The sequence below is a fragment of the Calliopsis andreniformis genome, chromosome 5 (genome assembly GCF_051401765.1).
Source record: "Calliopsis andreniformis isolate RMS-2024a chromosome 5, iyCalAndr_principal, whole genome shotgun sequence".
NCBI lineage: Eukaryota > Metazoa > Arthropoda > Insecta > Hymenoptera > Andrenidae > Calliopsis > Calliopsis andreniformis.
In genome coordinates, this window is record NC_135066.1 from 11,577,821 (window position 1) to 11,597,532 (window position 19,712).

Consider the following 19,712-nt stretch of genomic DNA (forward strand, 5'->3'; position numbering starts at 1 on the left):
CATAAATTGTCTATGAACATGTAAAAATAAAATTAATTTAATTACATTGTTCTGCCTTTTAAATATATTTCTTTAAATTTAAAGCAGTTAATATTGAGATAACATAGAAGTTTATACGTATTTATTAATTAATAATTCACTTAATTAAAAATTTAACTAAAATCTTGTTAAAAATATCAAACATTATGACAATGGTTCATAAGATAAATTTTGTTGTCAATGTGGTGTTGATCGTGCTCAAATCTGCATATTAAATGTGCTAGACCTAATTTTCAATATTACTCAATAGCTTGACAATATGATTTAATTAGTAATCCAGAGTTATTAGTATTTCTAGCAAATTTTATTATTAAAATTGCGCCTGAATGTTAGTAATTTTGTTTTTAAAACCCATATTACAGGTATTATAGATATAATAATGTTAGTTGTTTATATTATTTTGTTGTTTGTATAAGTGCCAAATAAAAACGAATACAATAAAAAATATTGTTGGAACATACATATAGTTAATTTCCATAAAAAGAGGAAATTATTAAAATACATTAAAATTTAATTATCTTGCCACTCAGACGATATGTATTTCTCTTTAATATTATGTATATGTAATTAATATCCATTTTTGAGTACATGTTAATACACCGTTATTTTTTATGTTTATTAATATATTTATCTAGAATTTATCAGATGCATACACATTTTTATGATATATAAAGTCACAGATGGTGGTGGTTTAAATTCTGGAACATTTATTTACTAATTATGTTGAAATTTATTAATGATCACTTTTACTTTGAAATAAGACAAATTGTATCTTTTATAGCCATCTTATTTACGACTATTTCTTTATATTTCATAAATATTACATTAAATTTGACTGTATCTTTAAACTGATTATATTAAAAATATTTTTGCCTTGTTTTACACATTATTAAAATTGTATGAAAAACGTCATGGTAAAGGGGTCATTAAATATAGGTATAAATACTTATTTTAAGTCATGTATTAATTTAAATTAATTTGTTGTATTTGTATGTCTCATCTAATATAAGTACAGGGAACGAAAAATTATTATTTTAACTAACTTGCATTGTTCTGTAAGTACATATTTTTCAAGTAATTGCAAACTGTAATTACAATTAGCATACAGAAATTAATTTAATTTGTTTGTATGTAATTTTGAATAATACAACAGTATTTTTACCACTGTTTGCATGGAATGATAGTAAAATTATTCCTCTAAATCATAAACTTTAAAGCAAATAAAGCAACTTATGGAAATATGTCTTAAGGCATTTTATTTAACAAATATTAATATGATTTGCGTTGTCACAAGACGTAGTATCAAATTGTTTAAACAAGGCCTACTGACAAATACTTTTCTGTAATTATTTAGTATGAAACATTTATATACTTGTCATGTATGCAATATAAATATTTTAAGCGGACTTTTGTAATAACATTGTAATAAAATAATGTGGATAAATATAAGGTTGCATATTGCAACTAATTTTCTTATTTATAATTTTTAAATAGCTTAATCTAATTGTAGTGTATATTATTGTAAATAAAAATAAATGCATATTTTTCTATATACAAAATACAAATGTTTTATAATTTATTTATCTTAACTGAAAACAATATTATGTTTTGAACATCCTTCTTACCATATCTTCAAACTTTTGTGTTGCCTCTTGTAATTTTACATTATAGATCAGGAATTGCTCTTTTGCAGCTCGATTATGCGGTTCTAATGTAACTACAATCATTAAATCAGCAACAGCTTTTTCAAAGTCTCTCAGACTTCCATGTGCTACTCCCCTTCTGTACAATGCCTTAACATTATTATTTTCTTTATTCAATACTTTTGTACATAAGGAAATTGTGTGTTCATAATTTTTACGATTTAATTGACATCCAGCCATATTATTATACAATACCAGTCTCAGATTATTAATATTACTTTCTAATTTCGCATCTAATTCTAGATCAGGTATTGGCTCCAATGTTATAAGAATTTTACAGGCTTTACTAAATTTATGAAACGCATCCACCCATCTAGATTCTTTAAATAAGCAAACACCAGTTTCTTTATATTTCAAAGCTATAGCATATTTTTCTTCTGGTGTCCATTCCCACATTGGCTTATGTGGTTTTACTTTGACCAATGTTACCTCAAACCTGATTTCTACAGGCTGATCGACTCCTTCTAATGTTAAATGCAAAGTAATTGAACTCTTCTCAAGTATCATCATCATTTGTAGTGCTCGTTCGATTTGTCGATCTATTTCGCAATTTGCCTCTCCTATTATTAATGTTTTCTCGGTTACATTGTCTAAAATATTTGAATGAAACTTGTTTTTTAAATCTTCGACACATACGTGAGGGGAATGTATATTTGCAATGACAACTTCACAACTGGCACATTCTGTTGGTTTTTTAGAAAAGGGACCAAACTCTATTACATCTTTTCTCACAATCTTATCCACCGATTCCCATGTTTCCAGCAACATAGTTTACTTTAACAAATCTTTCCTGTACAAAATAATACGAAAATTAATATATCAATTGTTCGTACTTTGTTTATATGCAAAACGATGTATTACTTAGATAGTATGTATCTATTGTGTTATTACCACAGGTTCTATACTCACTAGACTTCTCACTAGACTTCTTTTGCACCTTTTCACTACGCATGCGCTTTAGTCTATATACCAAATTCGAACATAAAAGTTGGGATGTCTCACAGAAAGAAGCTAGCAGTTTAATGTATTATGTGATTATTATAGGCACTATATATATACACTTCTGCAATTAAATAACGCTATACGAAATTTAAACAAATATATTACAAATTCATACATCAATTTTCACCTAACATTTACTGACGCGCATAGGTATGAGCACAAACAAGATGTAACAAAGATGTACCATAACTGAAAAATCCAAGAGAGGACAAGATCCTACCATACCCCACGTTATCGAACAGTTTAAAATACGAGTACAGCGCTACGAGTGGTAGGAAACAAAATTAGATGCAATTGGAAGCATTTCAAATAAAAAAATTGAAATACTCAAATCTGTGATGAAAATATGAACAGTGGAGTCCATATGTCTAGTTGTCAAGGGTGGTCCAGGTCCTAGTGGTCCTTCCAGTGGATCCCCAGGAGGGTCCGCACCCGCCGGAGGACCCGCGGCGAGTGAGATACTCGTGCTCCTGCAGGAGTATTTATATTGTCTTGAGGAAAATGGGGAATCTATCAGAGAAGTTCTTCAGGTGGTAGGAAATTCGAGATTGATCTAACGAACAATATTTTGCGAAAAATTAATATTTCTCATAAAATAATTATCACAGCAACAAATTCTGGTGCATATATTGTTAATAAGAATCGCAAGTAGTGATTCGTGCAAATTGTTAATATTTACAATTGTTAGCTAACAAAATATCAAGAAATTTACAGAAATCGTAAGATTAATTGAACAAAGAATAATGTACGAAAACAGATATTTCTTATAAAATAATCATCGCAACAGCGACTTCTGTTTCACATATTGTTAGTAACAATTGTACTCAGGGATTCGTGCAAACTATTAACATTTATACTTGTTCAATAATGAGATACAACGAAACTTGCAACTTTGTAATTATGGAATAATTCTTTTGTTCAGAAAGATTTTATTTTTTCTGTAATGTTTAATCGTTCATTACATTTTGATTAAAAATACTATTAGCAAACATACATAATATCTTTTAAATATATATTTTACAACTGAAATTGTTGTACGGAAATATTTTTTTGTATATACAAATACCATTTTTTTAAAGAAAGGTATTTATCTGAAGAATTTACAGATATTTGAATTTGAACAACAGTCACGTGACTGCGTCACTTCTGCTACGCATGCTCCACCGTGCTTCTACCAGTTGCTCTCGCGCCTCTTTGGATATGAAGATAGTTTCTCGGTTTTCGTTGACCTTTTTTGTAGAATAAATGTTTAATTCTTCATTTAATCAATCTAGTTTTAACATTTATACTTTTGATAATTCGGTTTCTTGTATTTTCATGTTTATTATGTAATGAAAGAGGATCTGAACTTCCGAAACAATGAAAACAGGTAAATCCTATCATTTTAATTAGCTTTGTGCAATCGACGTTGGCGTTAGTGATATTTACGGTAATTTTATTTGAAAATCTCTCGCGGTTAATCTACTATTACATATAATTTCAGTATACGAAATGTAATTATTCTCCACGAGTGTAATTTTATATAGTACCTAGAGACCGTATCGATATTCTGATATTTGATTTTACACGAAATAACATGGCGATGGGTAAAATTCTGTTTCTTGCTTTGCGAATCTTTCATCCTACCTTTTTGTCACGCTTCAATTTTTGTTTTCGAGAATTTTAATCTTTTTGTTTGATCGACTTCAAAGAACTTAAAATTTTCGATGGAGGAAAGCTACACATGTACATATTAGGAAATATATGAAGGAAGATATATATATGAAGTATAATATATAATATTTTTACTGTCCAGACTCAAACGCAAAATTGGAAAATGAGAGACTGATCTGCCTGTATCGTGAAATACAAATCTACTCTGCTATGAATGGAGTAAGAAAAACTAAGGTAAGCATACAATATTAAATATTTTCATGAATATTTTTAGGTACTCATATACTACTGCATATGTTTGAAGTGCAAAATTGCAACCACAGGTTTCTTTTTTCAAAACATTATTTATCAACAAAAGTACAATCATGTGTCATTATGTAAATATTAAATTGCAGTATGAATAACTGCAATGCATTTACTTTTCAAATAACCTGCAATTTTGCAAGTAAAGTACTTATTTTCACCTAATTTTTTATGTTCTGGTTTACATATACACATAAGTATACATTGTAAAGTATATAACGAAATTTAAAACTTGGTGTTGTGATGAATTTAATCGCGTTCATGTCTTAAAATTTTATTATATCTAGATTAAATTACATAACATTCAATTTTGTCCATTTTTCACTAACTGCCCACAACCATTTTGCAATTTGCTCATTGTTTGCTTCAGCCGAGACATCCGCAATGTCATTATTCCTAAAATGTAAAAACAATATTACAATACTTCGACGTTATTTTTAATCATTAATATTATAAACTTACTGAAAATAAGATCCAGTCACATTTTTTATGGATGGATCTACTGCAGCAAATATAACAGGTTGTGCTCCTTTTCGTGGTGGTTTAGTAAATATCCACATTATTGAGTTTACAAATATTTTTCCAACAAAGACCTGATAGATACTCATATGCCTTACTATATCTGTATTTACTAAACCAGGGTGAACAGCATTTACTGTAACACCAGTCCCTATGTAAAATAAAAAGGAAAGCATGAAATCAATGTTAAAGTTCATCAGAATTATTTACAGAAGTCATATTTCAAATTAAAGCATGTATCTTATACCTTTTAATTTATTTGCTAATTCTTTGGTAAATAGAATATTAGCTAATTTACTCTGAGCATATGCGTCGGCGGGATCATAAGAGTCAGCACTATTTAAATCCTTTAATTTAATTTTACCACGCATGTGTGCAGCGCTTGAAACATTTACAATTCTTGAGGGTGCTGACTGTTGTAAAACGTCTACTAACAAATTTGTGAGTAGAAAGTGTCCCATGTGATTTACTCCGAGTTGCATTTCTATTCCATCAGTAGTGTAACTTTTAGGACATCTCATTACTCCTGCATTGTTTATAAGGACATGTAGTTGTGAGTGCTCTGCAATTTAAAGAGACAATAGGATTATAAACAGTCTTCTTAAATTATTAGTATATTAGTAATACATTGTCGCAATACATAATAGTAGAGGTATACCCTTTTTGAACTGAGTGACAAAATTTCTAATACTTTCTTGAGAAGCCAAGTCACATTTTCTACAGTAAACGTATTTATTTCTGCTTTCTAATACTATTTCCTGACGTGCCTAAAGGAAAAAGAATATATAAATAAAATAACAGTTCACTTAGTGACACTGAGGAACCATTAATCAATAGTGAGGATGTTATCACAAATTTAATATTTCATATATAAGATATTAACAACAATATAAGTACCATTTCACATTTCTCCATATCTCTGCATGCCATAATGACTTTTGCATCAAGTTTGGCTAATGCCCTTGCAGTTTCTTTACCAATTCCACTATTTGCTCCTGTCACAATAATCACTTTATCAGTTAATTTTTCTGTAGTATTATATTCTGCTCCAGTAAAATAATCCCTACAAATAAAATACATACAAATGTAAGTAATATGAACAGTGTTCATGATTTATGTAGGTATTCTTTGTATTAAAGTGTTTGTTATTAATTTTTACTTGAAAGGAATTACAGTTATTAAATTATGATAAAAAATAATGATAGGAATATAAATATATTACTTTAGTAAATAGGTTCCACCAACGATAGTTATGCCAGCAGAATAGTAATAAAAAGGTTTTGGAATGGACCAACGTATAAGACCCATTTTTTAATGTATGATGAAGTAACGACAAGAATTGTTTAAAACTATTTAACAGGAAACAATTACAAAGTATCGTCTACTATTATTGTATTGTCTTTATGATCTAATATAACCTGACACACTATCATTCACACGCGTGTTTTAAACTGTACGTACATACATATGATATATGCTTTACAAGTGTTTCTTCACTAAGTAAGTATTTCATAGATTTCGCAGAAATTCATTTATTGCAAATTGTTTAGGTTTTCATACAAGTTAGCGCTTGAAATGTTTTATGAATGTGAAAAATAAAGTCATATGTATGCAAATGCAATAATTGTAGTGGGAAAAAATTATTTCTGTAGGTATAACATATGAGTTTATTCGTTTTCGTCTTTGATATTTGGTATTTATTATTTTAATTACAATACATATTAGGAATCGTATACACCGAGATAAATTGTTTTTGGGAATATTTAAAAAATTGCTTAATAAAACTAAAAAATCGGATAGGTCTCTACTTTTATTATACTGAACAATCTATTGTATACAAGTGTGAAATATTGATATTTATTTCGTTTTCTTATTTACATTTTTGTATTAATATTTATTTATTTTTCCTTATTGACGCTATTAAAGCGCCCTCAAGAGATCAATTTTCGTAACATTCAAAGCAGCGACATAAGATGTATGTATGTATAACTATGTATACTATAAGTTATGTTTACAATGTTAAACATGTATATAGTGTTTGTCGTGTGACGTGGAATTTAGACGTTTGTTTATTGATAATTTTAAAGTAGCTTATCATTCAAATTTAAATGCATCTTATATTATAGTAGTTTCTTTATATTTCGTTTTTGTAAAGTTTATTTAATATGTTCGTACAGAGAGTGTTCAGATTTACAAGAAATGCAAAAATACTGGAAAGATCATTTAGCCATAGAAGTTCTCAGTTTTTACAAAAGGTTTATTCATATTTTTCCATAATTATGATCGATTTACTATTTTGTATATTTTTAAAATAGCATGTTGATTTTACACTATGTTTAATTTAAGATATATTTGTATAATAATGTGTAATATTTATCACTAATTAATATTAGAAGAATAATAGCTATGCATTAGCAAAGAAATTGTTGACTGCATCTTCATTTACTGCTATGGGTATGTGGGGTCTTGCGAAAAAGAAAGACGAAAATGAGCCTGGCATAACTGCTAAAGAAGTTGTTGTCGCAAAGGCAGATGCCTTGTTTGATCAAGGGAAATATAAAGAAACATATGATCTTTTATCAAATTATAGAGTAAATATTTCTCTATGAAATTCTTGACACATATATGTGTGAAATTTTAGAAATATACTATGGACTTTTATAGGACAGTGGAGATGTTGAAATTATATGGCGCTTGTCTAGAGCATTATATAAAATGTCTAAGATAGCCAGTGAAGTAGAAGGAAAAAAAATGATTTATGAAGCATATGATTTAATACAAAATGCATTGAAAATAAAAGAGGATCATTGGGCTGTACATAAATGGATACCAATAATTCTTGACAGTAAATGTAATTACGAAGGCATGAAAGTGCGAATAAAGGAATTAAATAATATGAAGATGCATATGCTGGTATATTATATTTAAATATTATATTTTGATATATATCTCTTAATATCAAGTTTGATATAACAATTTGCAAATCTGTATGCAATATTGCAGAGGGCAATAGAATTAAATCCAATGGATGCAACAACTATGTACATGTTAGGCGTATGGTGTTATCAAGTTTCTGATTTAGCGTGGTATCAAAGAAAAATTGCAGCTTTAATATTTGGTGAACCACCAACTTCTTCCTTCGAGGAGGCTTTAACTTACTTTCAAAATGCAGAGAAAGTTGATCCCAATTTCTACAGTCATAATTTATTAATGCTGGGAAAAACTTATTTAAAGCTGAATAATAAAGAAGAAGCATTAAAGTATTTAAAAAGGGCAATGGAATATCCTGCTAAAAATGATGATGATCATAATGCTAAACAAGAGGCGCAGAAGATATTCAAGACTATCTAACAAAAACTGTAAGCTCTTTTGTGTATCCAGTATAATCTACTTAGCACTTTACCAGTATTAAATAGTCTTTTTTAAACTATAATAATGGAGATAATGGAAAAGGGCACAAAATAAATTTAAGAATTAATAGAGATAGAATGTTTATTGAAAGTAATGCATAATTCTAGTGCAATACTTGAATGGTGATATTTTTATACAACCGTTTTTGAATATATATACATATATATATGCCTGTATGTACTTGCTCTTATTCTGAGTAAAAAAATATTCAAAGACAATACAATGATATTGATATATAAAATATTGAATACATGAAAGAATAATTATACAAGTTTATGTAAACACTATTGTCCATTAGTATTATACAATTTTAGATATTTAAAATATTCTTAGAAATAAGACATTTAAGACTGTTATAATTGTAATATATATCTCAAACAATTGTTTCTATAATTTTGATATATTCATATATATACATACATATAAAATGTACGGTGTAATGACGCATAAAATATATTTCTATGGCTTAATTATTTAAAATGATTTGTAATACTGTAATTCCTATAAAGAAAATTTGCACGAAATCTACTCTATCAATTATTAATCTACTAGGATAGTATTTAACATAAAAATGCTAGATTAATTACGGTTGTACCAGGTAACTGTTAAATTAAGTTCATTACGGTCAACGATCGATGTCTTCCTCATCACTGTGGTTTTGTATTTCTTCGTGATTGTTACGATTTTCATGTCGTTGATATCCTACTTGCATTTGTCTCTCCAGCATCCTTTGAATATTAGATTGTTCTCGGGTATATTGTATTATTGGTTGATGTCTTGCCATATTATGAAATAAAACGTTTCGATGGATCGCGAAGTGAGTCCTGTGCGTTCCACACGGGCAAAGAGAGTAGACCAAAACGTGATTTGGTGGCAATGGTATCGCCGGTGCCGATACAAGGCGATATTGCACGGGAATATACCTCTCTTGGCAAGGATTTTGGAAGGCTGGCACCATTGTTGCTTTATTATTACAACGTTATCGCAATCTAAAACAAAAAGAATAATTTTGACATGAGATTAAAGTCTGAGACATTTTTTATTACTAATACATAAATTATTTTCAAATTTTAATTAACAATTCACTACATTAAATTTAATTTGAAAACAGCATAAAATTTTTCTTGAAGGATTTAATTTTACAAATATTACAGCAATTTTATGGGTACTTACCGTGTTAAGTTGAAGGTTGCTTGTGGCAAAGTCAAGGATTCGCACCTCGAAACAAACTGTTCCGTGTTCCCACTGAAAATGCCGTTTGGATGTAAACTGCGATCTTATATAGCCACCGAGTCAGTCGTTTTGTCGCTATGTGACGTCATTATTGTTAATGTTTTCGTGTACTATGCCATCGTCCTTATACCTGACCCTTCGGGGGAACTTCCACGTCCTTCCAATCATACCACCATAATGAATGACCTGGGTTAGTTCGACCTTTAGTAATCTGTCCGAGGGGTATTATGACCGTGCCTAAAGCTTCATCTACGTGGTTTTTCTGTACGTGTCTTATTGTTAGTAGAAACCATTTTGACAGCGAAATGAGAAGAGTACAAAATACTTGCTAAGAGTGCAAGAACGTAATGGGGGTACTGGGCAACAAACGATCCTGGTACTGTCAAAAAAATGCAATTCTGTTTATTAATCGTCGCAAAAGCAAGTACATCGTTTACGTTTATAATTTACGATTGTGTCTTTAATAAATAATAATTTATGCAATCTACGAAACATGGAAAGCCTGTATACCACTGGGCTACTAAAAATAGTGATCGAGTGGTAGTTATACGCGTACCTTGATACGAGCTCGTTAACATTAGAGGTATTTTATAAACTACATATTTCTTTCTCAAAAATTTCTTTCATAGAAAAGAGTCGATGATCACTTTACTACTTCTTAAATACAGTACCTAAGTTGTTTATTTCGATGGGTTAATTTTATCGATATTACTGTATGCGCCACATGAAATCATTTGTTGCACATTTTGTATTATCTAATAAGTAAATACAGCACAGTGGTTGCTGGGGTTGTTGCTTTGCGATCCCAAGAATTTACTTTCGGATAATATTCTGTTTTATGTATTATTGTGTTTGGGAATGGTTGGAAAGGGTGGGATTTGGGGGAAGAGTGAGATGAGTCATTTGTAATTTAGAAAACCCAAAGAGGAAATACCAATAGCATTTGAACAGTTCACATAGCACTATGGAAAGGAGTAAATAGCGTATTTAAGTTTCAAAAAATTAAAATAACTATAAAAATTGCAGTAAAAGATGGGTAGAATTTTAGTTAAAAACAACCTCTTACCCCAAATGTACTCTATTCTTTCCATTGCGGGTAAAAATGAAGGAAGTTTGGAGTATTGTTTTCTTTAATCCCTGGATGACAAAACATGAAAGGCGACGGCTGGTTCATTTCTGACCTGTATCTGACCGACCTGTCTGTTTTCAATCCTACCCCATAACAGCTTTTTTCCAACGAATTTTTTCTACCTTTCAATTCTCTCAAGTTCGCCTCGACTCACTACAACCCTGTTCAATCCATCCCGCTGCTCATTTTAAATCATTTTAACTATGATTCCTCAGATTGAATCAATTTATTCTACACTTTTCGAGATTCCAAAATGGTAACTCATTCTCTGCTTCCGTTGAAGCTACCTCTATTCACTTAGACCTCCCATTAAGTGCTTTTTGCATGATAGTTCGTGTTTTACATTTTTCAGTCGTATATCGAGATACATTAACAGGCTGAAATATCATCTGTAGAATTACATGCTAACAATATCGATCGCTACGTTAAATAATAGATACTATACAAAGCTTGCGAGGACTCTGATCGTACATTATTTATTTCGCTATGGGTTTACGGATCGAGTATAAATTAAGCACTAAAATGAACGCTTTATCGACTATTATTAATTATACGCTGTAACATTTACATAAATGTCGCACGAGGACTGTTTTCATTATTTTCAGCCACGAAATTCGTAAAACGCGCGAGTTTATTATCGACAGGGAGTAACACTGCGATTGGTTACGTCCAGCAAATATTTACATCGCCGCTTGATGAAATTGCGAACACGGTTCAACGTTCATTTGCACGTGTACTCTTCGGTACGTTCGGTGCACGTTTCACAATGCACTCGGCAGCACCAGTGAAATTTGCATCTGCACTGCCACGTTTTTGTGAACTGATGCGTGTTGTAGCCGCGACCGCAGCACATCAAGTCGCATCCGTCGGTTCCTGAAAAATTAACACAGTTTTTGTGCAAACTTCCACAAAACATTTAGTGACCGAATTTTAAAAGATTAAATCGAGGGAAAATATGTACAATTTACCCCCTTTATCCTCGTACATGGATACAGGATTTATCTTTTCTGTTCTCTTACCTTTTCATGTAAGTAATATCAGTCTTATATTAAGTACTTATATTTCAGTCAGAGTTATTTATTTATAAACACGAAGGAGTTAAAACTAATTAAAATACATCCTTTCAATCGATAATATTTCGTATGTTCTTTAACTATGTACACTCCTGTTTAGAAGTTTGGAGCACCCCTTGCTTTTTAGATAATTTGTCATAGATATGCATTTATTTATGGAAGACATTACTTATTTTGAAATTTTAAAGTTTAATAACTAAGTTTAATCACCACAAATAACTAATTACAGTTAATTTACCTTTACTAGTACGATTGCAATATCTGCCTTGCGTTCCCAGACTGCCTTGCGCCAAATCTGGCTCGCAGTAATTAGGGGAAGGCTGCAGAAAAACCAGCTCGCTTCTCTTTGGAATTCTTTTCTGTCCGACGACCGATCCGCCGCTGGATTTCGTTCTTTTCAGCACTAGGTGCGGCCGTCTGGGTTTAATCACCTTCTTCTGAGGCTGTCGATCATGTCGAGATTTTCCAATCTCGTTCGGTTTCCCTTGAGTCTTCGCGTCGTTGCCCAGAATCGGGACCATTTCTGCCGATGTCGAGTGCAGCGTATCTAAGCTCTGCACAGATAAAGTTTTTTAACGTCTAATGTTATGTTTCTGATTTTTGCGTAATTTTGCAAAAATCACCTGTATTGTGGGTGGTGGTGGTGGTGTGATGGCTATGACGGGCCTGGCTCTGTAATATTTTTTCATTAGAGCGTCGCCGATCTGACGGAAACTGGGCAAAGTCCGCCAGCAGGTTCTCACGGTGCAGGAGCCAGATACTCCATGACATTTGCATTCTGTTTGCAACAGGGCTTTAACTATCTGCAAAGGAACAGTATTGTATTAGTCTACACTAATATATATGCATATCCAAAATATTACAATCAAATCGAAAATAATAATAACTAGCATTAGACAGGGTGTTCCATAAAGATTTTTATATTGAGATGTAAACGGTTTTATGAAACATCCTGTATTTATAAGAATAATGTAGGTGTTAACATATTTCATTATTGCCATTTCAAATTTCTTATTTATGAAGATAAGAAAATTCTTTTCATGTCTTCCATAATAAGGTAGTAGTCTCGGTACTCGGTACCTAGTAGTTGATCAATTCAATAAATAAGATAGTGTTACTTGAACTTTCTCAAATTGATCACACAATAAGTTTCGACACTTCTTTATATCATACCATTCTTTTTAATAAGAAAATAAATAAGTACCTATTTTAAAATCACTGTTTACTCAAGTGATCGACTACTGGGTACTGATCGAGTACCGAGTCAAGTACCTTACCACTGTGCGTCTTTCTTTTCTTAGCTTCATCCGTTTCAGAACATCTTCCGATCACGTCTCAAACCCTCAAACAGGTCATCAATTCTATGATAGCCTGAATACTGATTCACAAATCTTTTCAGCTTACGCAATTTTTCATCTCGCTCATTGTACGTTCGATGCGCAACGCGTGCGCCCAGAAAACTGGTTTACATTTCGAATTATCGAGAGTGAGGAGGGAAGGGAGGCAGAGGGAGGGTGAAAAAATCGTGGGGGCATAAAGTATGCGATGCAGCGAGGCGAGCCGATCGGCGGTAAGAATAAATCGTTAGCCGATGCGTGTCTATATGCGTGCGCAAATCGGTGCGCGTGCTTGGGGAAGGAGGGCACGATATATGCGCGTTTTTATTGCCGCCTCGATAATAAAGCCCATCGAAGAAGACGAAAGCTCGACGAACTTTCCCCAATTAAGACGCCGCCCATTCGCGTATCCTACCTGCGGCGCAACAACCTGATCCTTTCTCACAAACTTTCCTACCAGACCGTCGAACCTGCCTCCCCCACCTGTGCACGTGGATCTGCATTAATTTCGAATTCGAGGAAATTAATTTCGAAACCGGTCAATTGAAAGCGGTTCGGTAACAATAGCCAGGAGGGACTCGAGAGAAGTTGCTCTTTGAAGGAGAAAAAATACCAATCAAGGATGATAGTGCCTGAGGTCAAATGGGGTCAGATAAGGCAAATACTTAATAAATAACTGAAGGATTTAGAGATTTTTATTAAGAGTTTCTAATGGCACTGAGAATCTGATTTTAGTTTCACTACAATATTTGTATGTTACAATTTTATATGGAAAATTTGTTTATATAATTTGATCTTGATTTTAGTTTTTATATGAAACTAATAGAATTATGATATCGTATATTATTGAGAATGATGAAATAAATTATTTTTGAATTACATTATTGTGCAACTGTTTTGTCTTAAAACTAGTTTGCATAATTTTAAGGAAGGATACCGTTAAGCATCGTAGTATTATTAGGTTTACCTGCTATTATCGAAAGTAGTCGATTTATGATGCAATTCAAGGGAACTGTTAGGTATCGAATGAGCCATAGTCTGGACTGCACAAATATAAGCCGATGGTTTTGGGTCAAATTGCTGGGGAAATTGCGTTATAATATCCTAAATTGCCTTTCAGTATCTAATTTTTGAAAGAGTAGGTAATTTGCAAAAAAAAAGGAATATACTTTGAAACTTCGGGGTTTGCGTATATCTGCATACGTATATTGGGTTAGTATTTTTCAACCCCTCTATAATCATTGAGTTTTCTTTAATGCACATTAATTTTAAGCAGCAATTTAAATGTATTTCCATTCTTTTTAAATTAAGCAAATAGTAGGTATTCCTACGTTATAACAAGAAAACATTCGTAGGTATATTTGGAAATATTAGGTGTGTAAATTCATTCATTACTTTCTTAAACAAAATTCAAATCTTATTCATAAATCGTGTAATGTTTAAGTAGTAAGTACTATACAATAAGTTATGTGAAGTTGCGTAAACGTAGATGAACTTCTATTAAAACTGCAACTTACAACATTCGAATTTAAAATAGTTATTAAAAACAGGTACATCAAAAAGCGCCGAATTAATTCACACACTCAATAAAATTTCACTTGTCACGGAAATACGGTAAACCTGAAATGAAATTTCATGAATCATGCCCGACAATGAATAATACCCTGCGTTACTCACCTTTCTCCCAGCTTTATTATTATGAAGGTTCATCAGACTCCTTGCATCGCCCTCGACCTCCCTCGCGTCCAGAAACCTACGCGCGAACCTAACATTAAATTATAATATTAAAATCTATGCGTGTATAACAACTGTCGTGACGTACAGCGTCATGGAGGTTTTACACGCACGTGACGCGTGCAAAGGGAGCTGTGCAAACTGACGAATTCATTACGAATCAGGTTTAATTATCTTACCTCATTCCGTAGGTGACATCCGCGCTGCAGCCACCCCATTCCCAGCCGTTCGGCGGTAATTCCTTTCTCGTCCTGTGAAAACCATCCTGTATTACTAACTGGTAAGTAAACTAATACAAATTATAAATATTTACTGTTATATAAAATCATCTTTCCTAATTTTATTTCTTTAATGTCTTGATACACATTTTAAAATAATACTTATATTTTGTGACTCATAGAATCCACATAATTTGAGCCTAATTAGTTCAAATTTTAACAAACACAATAATAGACTCAAAGAATCTTAAGAATTAGTGCTGCATAAGAGTCAAGACAAGAGAATATCAAGATTACTCTTGGAATCTCGTGCAGCACTACTAAGAACTTGTTCTCAAATTCTCAAGTTAAGGGTACTAGCGTAGAAACAGATGATAGAGGGTGATTCTATTGAACGTGGAAACTAGGGCGTTTCGCGTCCTTCGCGATCGAGAGGTGTAACTCTTAACCAGGCTGGATGAAATGCAAATCGAAAGAGGACAGTTTACCTTACGGTGGGTTCGCAACCGCAGGCTGTGATGTTGCCCCTGCTGCAAGCTGCGGTCACGGCGTACGTTACACCCGCTGAACTTATTGCGTACGTGAAAGCTGCTTCCCTGCTTCCTGAAATAGATCAGTGAGAAATTTCCTGTTAGTTCTAGCGACGAAGCAGGTCTGTCCAGTTTGTGCGGTAGGTAGGGAACGTGTGTAGGGATTTCAAGCGATGAGAAACGGGCCGCAACTATGCGACAGATAGGGTTACCGTTTACGAAACTTTTGAAGGGCAACGTGGCTATGGAAAAGGGATTCTGTAAAGAGACATGATAATTAGGACCACTATGTAGGACAGCTGAAAGCATTCTTTTGTCCTAGATAGACGAGATGTCTCTTAAAGTGTTCATATTCAATACACCTAAGAAGTCAGGAATTTCTTGGGAAGGAACCGAGTATAATTTGTGCCTATTAACGTTCTCCATTGTTCAATTCCTACTAGGAACTTTTATTAAAAAAGAGTTGAAGAATGATCTAAAAGATAGAAAATTATCGTAAAAAATAAGAATCTGAATATACCAATGTATTCGTTTCTTTTATTAATAATTTACATCAGTATTATTATTCATAGAATGCTTTAATATTTGTTTAGCCTGTTGCGGTATACCAAAGATAAGAATAAAAAAGCGCGCAGTCTTATCTCCAGTACCTTTATCTCCAGTTTGACCAGTCTACAAGCTCAAGATTCGCTATAGCGTAAGCCTCGCGTCGATACTCATTAAGTTTGAAGCTCGACTTCCCTGGTTTTCTGGTTCGTGCGTGCAACATGTTTTAATCCACGCGTCGCGCGATCCGATCTACTTCATTTCGTCGACAAGCATGATACATCAACCGCGCAAGCCTACACTGTCCCCCCAGCGTTTCCGTCACACTAATTTACAGCTATCCGACACACGTAGACCGGCGTAAAGCGCGAGCACAATTAATTACCCGAGCAGCTCTTTCAGCTCGTTTGCCATGCTGAATGAGTTACCGCGTGCGTTCCTTTCTTCTCGATCTCGCTTTTTTCTCTGGCCCCCTCCCTCAACTGCCCTCACTCTATACACCTACGCGATACGTACCTACTGCCTCGTGGTGTCCGAGTTGATTCGCGTTCGCTTGGCAGCCATCAACCTCGGCCGACTTTAATTCGAACGTCAAGATCGCCTTTTACACCCGACGCCTAATTATCGCGCGTAATAAAACTCGAAATACCTGTACCCTGGCCTGGGGGCACGCTTACACGCTTTGACAGTCCAATTTTCACGGCCGATCGACCCTTATCGTTACCTCCCATCTCTCTGGCAAGTTTGTGGCGATTTTTACCCCCCTCGAGAGGACATGTGTCGATTGCCTGTTATCGTGAGAATTGATTGGCTGCATTACGAAACGAATTATCGATATACCAGTGTATAATGGAAACATGGTTGCTGGATGTTTATGCAGTTATGGGAAACTTAAATATCTGGACCTCGGAGGTAGAGTGTAGGTGTCTCTTAAGACTTAACTACTCTTAATTTTTATGCATCTGGATTTTCGTTCTTGTGTGATTTATGATCTTCTAAAGCCATGTAGGTAGATACTATATGTGTCCCACGAGAAATTCCACGAGGAGCATTAGGTGGATTTGATCTTTCAATTGGATTTGATCTTTATGTGGCATTTATATGTATGTTATAGTGCAATAAATATTAGCGATCTACGAAGTCCCCTATAGGTAGTACCTAGTTACGTGTTTGAAGGTCTATAGTAGTTAGGGGTGAAGTCCACTTGATCTCTGTGTGATTTAATACACTTTGGCTCTGGGGTCCAGATATGCAGAGTACCGAATACACATAACATGCAGAAGTACACAAAACATCCAAGGTACACGTTAGATTATTTAGAGGATGAAATAAATCCTAATTTAGGTTTCACTTCTTTAGTTGTGTTTATAAAAATCCTACTTTACATAATGATGTATAGTCTAGTAATTGCAAAAAGACTCGACCAAGAATCCCAAGATGGGATCAGGATATTCCACTTCCCCATTAATTTCTCAACTTTTTCCCCAAGGTTTGGTACCCCAACGTGGCAGTCGTCCATAAATTCTGCGATTAATGAAAACGGGTATCGCGGATTGCTTAGAAGATTAACTATTTAAACCTCGGTCGAGTGCAGCATTGCGACACAGGGCAATAAAACGCAGTCGACGAGAGGCGAGAAGCTTCGTGTCGCGAATTTCGAAACGGAGTATCGTCCTGTTCGCGATTCTTTTGCTCCCTCGATTCGCGCGTCATCGCGCGGCAAGAGGCATCGGGATTGAAAAGATCCGGTTAACTGTAATTACAGCGGATCTTCCTACACACGGTTGCAGGGATAATACTACCTGAGTCGATGTTTGTTATGCCCACGGTCGTAATTCATAGTCACCGACACGCGCTCCGTCGGCGCGCATATTGTGAAAGTAAATATACGTATTTACGCGGTGCAAGCACTTTCGCGAGTCATTCGATTTCATTTTTCCCGTTATCCGCGATTACGATCCTGATCCGTAATTACCCTGAGAGCGGGGCAAAGTGCTGTCCCTATTATCGGGGGGGATGAAATTGTTTCTTAATGAAAAACCATAAAATACGAGGTGCATTCCTTATCCGCGTTTAATGGCGTTTTTTAGTAGTGGCAGATTTAAGAGCAGAAATATGTACCTATATTCACTTTTATTTTTATTATATATAAGTACATGATGTGGATGTGTCTGAGAAAAAAAGGAGAAGCGCGAAAATAAATTGATAAAGATTGTAATTTATGCGTTGCCAAAAGGACTGAAAATATTTCAGAAAATTGAGCAATTTTGTATCCATAAAAAATGTCAAGTATGCCGCCATATTAAATGCTTTGGTTGTTCTAATATCGAAAGAAGAAATGGTGGTTTTTGTGCAGGCTTCACATTTCAGAATAAATATATGCGTTCGGGAGACTTTAATAGTTGCACAGAACATGACTCCAATGGGGATGTATGTAAATTGAAGTAGAGACATAAAATAAGGCAAAATTCAATTGAATTAAAATATTGAACACGTAAAGACAGTAATATGAAAGTAGTTTAATGTTTCTTTCGTCATTTTACATTCCACATATAATACAGTTTTTCATGATTATTTTACCCTTTCGTTTCCACAACGGTCGCATCAAAAACTTATTTACTACTTGAAGTTATGATAATACAACTACTCTCATCTAATTATATTTATAGACTACAAATTTAGAATAAAGTAAATTTCACGATTACATATGCATGCTTCAATACATTAAATCGGAGGAGTAATTTCCAGTGAGATAACTTCATGGTTCCAACAGGAAATAAGATAGCATAGAATATGAACCCTGTCAACGAGCCCTATAAAAATCTGTAATACATCCTCTATCACCGTGAGAACACTTATCGACCACATATGAATAATTCATGTTTAATAATAATATAGAAAACTGCCCGATAGGCTTCTCTACCTTGCATACATTTAAAAACTATCACTTTCATGTATAACTTTAAAAAAGAATAATATTCAATATTCACTTTCATCTTCACAAAACGTGCTACAAAATTTCATCAGTCTCAAGCAACCTCAAAATCTCAATTCTTCATTCGTGAACTCAAATATCCTCCTCATCTAAATGTATTATCCGCTTTCTCTCTACAATCAATTACTCTGTACCGATACACTAAAAAAGAACTTACCCACCACAGCGTTAATTAAATCATCTTTCCCCTCGGTTTTACCTGTTCGCGTGAAAATGACGTGCGAAAGCGACAAGTTACGCGAGAAACTCTCAGATTAAAGTGCATTGCGTGCAGCTGCCTACACGAG

At 33.5% G+C, this 19,712-nt stretch overlaps 4 protein-coding genes across 6 annotated transcripts in view; 1 reads left to right on the forward strand and 3 right to left on the reverse strand.

Moving 5' to 3' along the window:
• Nucleotides 1–1,440: 1,440 nt before the first annotated feature.
• On the reverse strand, nt 1,441–2,592 carry LOC143179068 (tetratricopeptide repeat protein 9C). The gene has a single exon (XM_076378078.1). It carries the CDS (start codon nt 2,508–2,510, stop codon nt 1,641–1,643), a length of 870 nt encoding a protein of 289 aa, XP_076234193.1. The 5' UTR covers nt 2,511–2,592; the 3' UTR covers nt 1,441–1,640.
• A 2,366-nt stretch (nt 2,593–4,958) lies between these two features.
• LOC143178837 (retinol dehydrogenase 13) lies at nt 4,959–6,814 on the reverse strand. Of its 3 annotated transcripts, none has more exons than XM_076377717.1 (6): nt 6,681–6,814; nt 6,117–6,282; nt 5,878–5,986; nt 5,467–5,781; nt 5,163–5,370; nt 4,959–5,096 (listed from the first exon to the last, which is right to left on the reverse strand). In XM_076377717.1, coding segments are annotated over exons 1-6 (903 nt in total). In that variant the 5' UTR covers nt 6,683–6,814; the 3' UTR covers nt 4,959–4,993. The 3 variants fall into 3 exon arrangements, with proteins under 3 accessions (XP_076233832.1, XP_076233833.1, XP_076233831.1); XM_076377718.1 differs by having other exon boundaries at nt 6,685–6,786; XM_076377716.1 differs by lacking the exon at nt 6,681–6,814 and adding an exon at nt 6,442–6,659.
• A 492-nt stretch (nt 6,815–7,306) lies between these two features.
• Nucleotides 7,307–8,840, forward strand: LOC143179106 (regulator of microtubule dynamics protein 1). The gene is made up of 4 exons (XM_076378145.1): nt 7,307–7,474; nt 7,613–7,810; nt 7,884–8,132; nt 8,223–8,840. Exons 1-4 carry the CDS (start codon nt 7,385–7,387, stop codon nt 8,568–8,570), a joined length of 885 nt encoding a protein of 294 aa, XP_076234260.1. The 5' UTR covers nt 7,307–7,384; the 3' UTR covers nt 8,571–8,840.
• A 2,873-nt stretch (nt 8,841–11,713) lies between these two features.
• The window catches only part of LOC143179933 (protein Wnt-7b), a 75,655-nt gene continuing 67,656 nt past the window's right edge, over nt 11,714–19,712 (reverse strand). The window contains exons 3-8 of the mRNA XM_076379383.1: nt 15,843–15,957; nt 15,316–15,387; nt 15,080–15,167; nt 12,689–12,868; nt 12,304–12,619; nt 11,714–11,865 (exon numbers count right to left, since the gene is read on the reverse strand). Of these exons, the coding sequence (XP_076235498.1) occupies nt 11,714–11,865; nt 12,304–12,619; nt 12,689–12,868; nt 15,080–15,167; nt 15,316–15,387; nt 15,843–15,957 (923 nt within the window). The remainder of the gene's footprint in view (nt 11,866–12,303; nt 12,620–12,688; nt 12,869–15,079; nt 15,168–15,315; nt 15,388–15,842; nt 15,958–19,712) is intronic.

Excerpts from the sequence above, each read along its gene's own strand:
- LOC143178837 (XM_076377716.1), bottom strand. The coding sequence starts at position 6,527 with ATGGGTCTTATACGTTGGTCCATTCCAAAACCTTTTTATTACTATTCT. Across the intron at positions 5,987-6,116 it reads ATATGGAGAAATGTGAAATG|GCACGTCAGGAAATAGTATT; the intron begins GTACTTATATTG and ends TTTTTCCTTTAG. Across the intron at positions 5,782-5,877 it reads TGTCACTCAGTTCAAAAAGG|AGCACTCACAACTACATGTC; the intron begins GTATACCTCTAC and ends TTTAAATTGCAG.
- LOC143179068 (XM_076378078.1), bottom strand. The coding sequence starts at position 2,510 with ATGTTGCTGGAAACATGGGAATCGGTGGATAAGATTGTGAGAAAAGAT.
- LOC143179106 (XM_076378145.1), top strand. The coding sequence starts at position 7,385 with ATGTTCGTACAGAGAGTGTTCAGATTTACAAGAAATGCAAAAATACTG. Across the intron at positions 7,475-7,612 it reads GTTCTCAGTTTTTACAAAAG|AAGAATAATAGCTATGCATT; the intron begins GTTTATTCATAT and ends AATTAATATTAG. Across the intron at positions 8,133-8,222 it reads ATATGAAGATGCATATGCTG|AGGGCAATAGAATTAAATCC; the intron begins GTATATTATATT and ends GCAATATTGCAG.